At 28.2% G+C, this 5,749-nt stretch overlaps 3 protein-coding genes across 4 annotated transcripts in view; 1 reads left to right on the top strand and 2 right to left on the bottom strand.

Annotated features, from left to right (window-relative positions):
* Positions 1–35: 35 nt before the first annotated feature.
* On the bottom strand, positions 36–3,751 carry LOC108570319 (UPF0585 protein C16orf13 homolog A). 2 transcript variants are annotated; one of them, XM_017932159.1, is made up of 3 exons: positions 3,714–3,751; positions 826–893; positions 36–669 (listed from the first exon to the last, which is right to left on the bottom strand). In XM_017932159.1, exons 2-3 carry the CDS (start codon positions 858–860, stop codon positions 36–38), a joined length of 669 nt encoding a protein of 222 aa, XP_017787648.1. In that variant the 5' UTR covers positions 861–893; positions 3,714–3,751. The 2 variants fall into 2 exon arrangements, with proteins under 2 accessions (XP_017787648.1, XP_017787647.1); XM_017932158.1 differs by lacking the exon at positions 3,714–3,751 and adding an exon at positions 3,460–3,491.
* On the bottom strand, positions 1,324–3,309 carry LOC108570318 (dnaJ homolog subfamily C member 21). Its single transcript, XM_017932156.1, has one exon. It carries the CDS (start codon positions 3,250–3,252, stop codon positions 1,324–1,326), a length of 1,929 nt encoding a protein of 642 aa, XP_017787645.1. The 5' UTR covers positions 3,253–3,309.
* Positions 3,752–5,042: 1,291 nt separating the features above from the next.
* LOC108570305 (WD repeat-containing protein 7) overlaps positions 5,043–5,749 on the top strand; it is a 13,724-nt gene continuing 13,017 nt past the window's right edge. Inside the window, exon 1 of the mRNA XM_017932143.1 lies at positions 5,043–5,113. The gene's annotated coding sequence lies outside the window, so the exon portion shown is untranslated. The remainder of the gene's footprint in view (positions 5,114–5,749) is intronic.

Here is a 5,749-nt window from a genome sequence, read left to right as displayed (position 1 = left end):
ATACTGAAAATTCTTTTTCCATTTTTATTACATATTTAACATTTCTTCCATATAATAGTTTTATTATTAGCAGGCATATCAATAATGTCTATTAATTTAATACCATTTTTCTCTGCTAATTCTTTTAAATCTTTAATATCTCTGAGACCCCAACTTGAATCTTGAAGTCTCAAATTTATATCAAAATTAACATTACTTGTAGGCGTTATTTTTCCATTTATAGCATAAGGTCCATATGTAAATAAAATAGCATTATCTTTTAGCAATTTACCTGCATTGCTAAATAAACTAATAGAACATTCATAAGGTGAAATGTGCATCATATTTGCATTGTATATATAATCAATACTGGCTTCTTTAAAAATACCATTGCCCCAAGTATGAAATTCTGTTGTAACATCTATTCTCAGAGGATCTTTTATATTTGCAAATTCAGTTGCATAAGCGGCAATACTTTCTAACAATCTCGGTTCATATTCTGAAGGATAAAATACAATCTGAGGAAAATGAGGAGCAAAATGAGCTATATGCTGTCCAGAACCAGATGAAATTTCCAAAAAAGTTTGATCTGGACCTGGTTGAATATATTTCTTAAGAACAGACAGAATTGGATCCTTGTTCCGATCAGCTGCAGGATAAACAAGTTTTTTGGCAGCCATACTACTGGACCTTAAATTAGATTTTAACATATTACTTGCTGCTCAAGATTTATATACTGATAATTATTTTCACGTTTTATATTTTTATTTAATTATTAGGTATGATTTGTTCATTACACATATTTCTTTAAATGTTATACTAAGAAAGAATAAGTATAAATCTTACCTACGATTGGCGGCAGAACGGATTATTGTATTCATGCTTTACTCGTTATATTGATTTTACCTTCTGACCTGAAAAATGTAAGTATAAACTTCACAGACTATCTTACAAATTATGTGTATACTATTATTTAGAATTATTATATTAAATATAGCATATAGAAATTAAATTTATGCTTTGTATAAAGTAATTTACATTTACCATTTTTTGGCATTAAATTCATGTTATGTTTTAAATACTACATTAAGTTTACTATAATAAGTTTTTACATAAATGAAATTCAATTTTATTATCATTTCTTATACAAATATAAATTTCTCTTCTAATTATGTAGTAATAATAAGGTATGGATGTATACAATGCATATAAAAGAACACAATTCTGCATGATGATTTATTAGATATATTTATTAACTGAATCTTTCACATTCTTTGAATGTGTACTTAATGTGAATTAACTACACTAAACTGAAGTAAATAATACATGAATTATCTAGCCTAATTAGTGACTCCTTTTATCGCCGTTTCCCTTGCTTTTACTTGATTTTTCTTGATTTTTCTTATTCTTTATTGAATTTGGTATATATACCGAATGTCCTGTTTTCTTCAAATGTTCAAATAATTTATTTTTACTAGGAAATTCAGCTTTACACGTAACACAACAATGTGCTAGATCGGAAACTTCTGTAACTTGTGACCCCTTTTTACTTCTATTTTCACTTTCTTTTTGTGATTGTTTCTTTATATTTTTAGGTTTTTTACTTTTAGATTTTTCATTAATTGTACTATTTATTTCTAAATTGTCAGATAACACTGCTTCATTTGTTTCCATTTCCACTTCTTCTTCATGGTCCTCTGTTTTGTCATTAGATGATTGTTGATTATTTTCTAAACCTTTACTTAACATAGCTTTCCTCTTTTTTTGTTCTTGTTTTTTACGTTGTTTTTTTGATAATAATATATCTTCATTAATACTAATGTCTTCATCACTAATCTGTTCTGTTACTGGATTTTGAACATTTTTTCTTCGTTTATTCTTTTTCTTTTGTTTTTTAAGTTGCATAATTTCTTCATCTTCTTGGTCAGAAATAAGTTCATCTTCAGAAGTCATATCCGTATTGTCATTTTCAGTTATTTTAGGTGGTATGTAAAGAACATCATTCATCTGTGGTCCTACAGCAAATTTGGTTCCCTCTGGATAATATTTTGCATCTTTTGCTTTTTCAAGATCATCAAAATCTTCATCATCTGATATTAATTCTTCTTCTGATGTTTCTTCTTTAACATTACTTTTATTTTGCACAGGATTTAATAAAAAGTCTGGCATTTGTGAATCAGTTGCTAATTTTTTTTCACATTCTGAACTTGATTCAGAGCTAACATCACTATTTTGAAAACTTTCAAATTCTTCATCTTCTTTTATCATAGATGCTGTCATAACAGCAATATTATCCTTGTGTTTCTTCGAATTTTCATGATTTGCAAATGCTTTATGTGTTTTAAATATTTTATTACAAGCTACACAATACAGAGAATTATCATCTAGTGTATTTTCGTCATATATATCTCCCTCAGAAGACAAATCTTCACCAAATTCTTGATCAAGATTAGCTTCAATATTTTTAAGTTCTGCTTCCACATTTACAAGTTTTAACCACTCTGATACTTCGTGTTCTTTTAATTGTTTTTGCCTTTCTAATAATTGTTGCTTTTTCCATTCTTCTGTTTTTCTTAAATTTTCTTTTGCACGCTCAGCAAGCATGTTTACATGAGCTTGCACTCGTTTATCACGTTTACGTACAAAAGCAACTAAATTTCTTACCTGTTCATTTCTTTCTCTTTTAGCTTTATCTCTAACTTTCTTATTTTGTTTCTCAATAAGTCGTACAATTCGTCTATTAGTAGTATTTCTTGTATCATAAGGATCTAACCAAGCAAATGACCGTTTTGTACTATAACTTTGCCAATAAGCATAAAAATTATGAACAACTTCTTCATATGAGCTTTGTGAATTTCCAAATCCTGGTACTTCTTCATCTGAATCTCCTTCCTTTGCAAATTCTGTATCTTCAACTGTCAACTTTTCAAACACATTACGGTAAATAGTATAAAATCCTTTTTCATCATCTCCATATCCTTTGAAGCAAGTGGTTGAAAAATATTGGAAAAGATCAATAGAATCATCTTGATAATTTTCACCAATGCCACCTTTTAAAATAGCTTCGCGATGGTTATCATACCAAGCACGTTCATGAGGATCACTTAACACTTCCCAAGCCTGTTGAATAATTTGAAATTGTTCCTTTGCTTCTTCTGAATTATCTAAATTTTTGTCTGGATGCCATTTTAATGCAAGCTTTCTATAAGCTTTTTTTAAGTCATCATCAGAAGCATTTTGTGGTACCCCCAATACCTCATAATGACATTTCATTGTAGTAATAAATAATATCGTTTATTCGCAATAATTGTTATATTATTTCACGTAATATAAAGTTATATATTTATATATATATACACACATATATATCATATGCTAAAACAAGATTGTTAAATTGATATTGAGACAATAAGAAATATACATATGTGTAAGAGTTTCTTTTATCACATTTTATAACCTATATAAGTTAATATAAGTTACCAGATGTAAAAGATCTTCTTTAATATTTATTTACATTGGAATGTGATCAACATTCACCATCTTACAATATAATTATATCTTGGAATAACAAGATGTAAGTTTCAGGTTATGTATTTTGACGTAAAAGGTATACATATGGACATCATAAAGTCAATTTTGTTTCGATATCTTGTCACGTTTATTTCGAGATTTATGACCTATATTTTAAAGTTACATATGTAGGTATATACTCATATTTGTATTTTTTAACTAACCTTCTAGTAACATGCATTTAAATGAACATCATTTCTTTTTAAATATCGATGAATGGTCTTTCGCTATTAAATTATCAAAAACTATATAATATTTAAAGATTGATATATTTTTACGTATTTTTCTTAAATTTTATATCAATAAGGTAGATGTATAATCCATGTGATTATTCCAATAGTAATAATGCTAACCTAATAAATCAAATGATTTTTTAATTAAAACTTCTCTGTCTTCTATGACATTGTACGGTACCATGTGAATACGGTTTTATGTTAGATGGCTCCACATAACATGGACTTCGGCGCGCCAAATTCAGACTCTCAATTGATGCAATCGAAGCACAAACAAAAGCTTGTTAATATATTTACGGACTACTACTTAGTGACGCTCACTAAATGTCGGTTACATGGTATCGAACATCGCCAACATGTAAAACCACTCATTCTTAATGAGCTAGCAACCAATCAAATGACTTGTTAGATAATAAGTAGGGAAACGATTTATATTATTGGATATTAATATTAACAAAAGCCCACTACATAAGATCTTACGTCTTGATGTCGCTTGAGCACTCACTCGTATTTTAGCGCCAAAATAGATTAGTCGCATTATCTGAGTAATCCGATTTTGTAAATTCAATTAGTAAATTAGTTTCATAGCGCGGAATAATTTTCCTTTTATTTTTATTCAATCTTTCTTTAAAATTAAAAGTTACACCAGAAGAGTATCGAGATTTTTTTTTCCATCGAGATTAAAACTAGATAAGCAGACGAACGCAAGCAGAGTGGATCAGCGCTGCACGGGCGGGGAACCCATCCTTTGTACAAAAATCCCTATAACGTCACGCAACAATATAAATGTTCGAATAAAATGAAACACGTTGTAACCCTTACTTCACTTTACATCGAATTAAAGAGGATTTTACTAGGGATCTTTTGACGTGGAACAGCTGATTGTATGCGTTATTCGTCCGACTATTCTCAATATCAAGATGGCTGCGGTTGTGAGAGTGCAGTAAGGGTTGTATGATTTTTGGCATATATCGCCAGTTACGACGTTTGGAGCCGTTGTCATTAATATTCAATATTTCCGGTAAATATTTCTATGTTTCTTTATGTAGAACATGTCTTAATTTGTCAAGATATTTACATATAAACGCAATACAATCAAAACCCTACAAATTGTCAGTGACATCTCGTGAACGTGATATAGCAGACGCCTCTAATTGCTTTTAATAGGTTTTCTTCGAGATCTTAATGTATCGTGTTGTTGCGATGGCCTTTGTGGTAGATGCTTGTCAAGCCCTTTTTGCTATGGACGAAGAATTCATTTGCTATCAACGAAAATATCTGCTATTAATATCGATATAACACTGATTATTCTTCAACTACTTTATAACAAGGTTTTGTCATTTATTTATTACGGGATTATTTTATTGCATTATGAGTTAACGACTTGCTTTGGGTTGTTTCTTTGAATTACTGTTATCTTAAATGTTGTCAAAGAAACGTATGCTATAAATTTAACAATTTACATTTTACATTTTTAAAAATAAAACGTGTGCATAGCCTATATACTGTTTTTATATTGTCAAAACAAAAACATTTTTGACTAACTAACAAATTCATATATTGCATATTCTTGGAAGTATTCATTTTAAATACAATTATATTTAATTAAAAATAACAGTATTCTGTCCTAACATATGAGTAAATCAACTTTATAAAATTATTCATTAATTATTAATATAAATTTGTGATATTTGTTGTAATAACTTTTGTAATATACATTTAAGAAATAAATGTTTTATTTAGATATGTAATAAATTTTATATTTGCAATATCAAAATATTATTGCATGTGCAAAAGTTTATTTTTCTTATATCACAAATCAAATATTTAGATGTTTTTGGAAAACATCAAACTTACATGTTGTTATTATAAAATTATTTCCATTAAAATATGATATAATACTATATATTGTGTATATTTATAACATTTTAGTCCGTTTTAATAATGTTTCAAATAAAAATTACTGA

This window comes from Habropoda laboriosa, unplaced genomic scaffold, assembly GCF_001263275.1.
Source record: "Habropoda laboriosa isolate 0110345459 unplaced genomic scaffold, ASM126327v1 scaffold68, whole genome shotgun sequence".
Taxonomy (NCBI): Eukaryota; Metazoa; Arthropoda; class Insecta; order Hymenoptera; family Apidae; genus Habropoda; species Habropoda laboriosa.
This window is presented reverse-complemented; position numbering and strand designations above follow the sequence as displayed.

Bases quoted from the DNA above. Each gene is read 5' to 3' on its own strand.
- LOC108570318 (XM_017932156.1), bottom strand. From the start codon at position 3,252: ATGAAATGTCATTATGAGGTATTGGGGGTACCACAAAATGCTTCTGAT.
- LOC108570319 (XM_017932159.1), bottom strand. From the start codon at position 860: ATGAATACAATAATCCGTTCTGCCGCCAATCGTAG. The intron at 670-825 runs GTAAGATTTATA...ATCTAATTTAAG, and splicing joins CGTTCTGCCGCCAATCGTAG to GTCCAGTAGTATGGCTGCCA.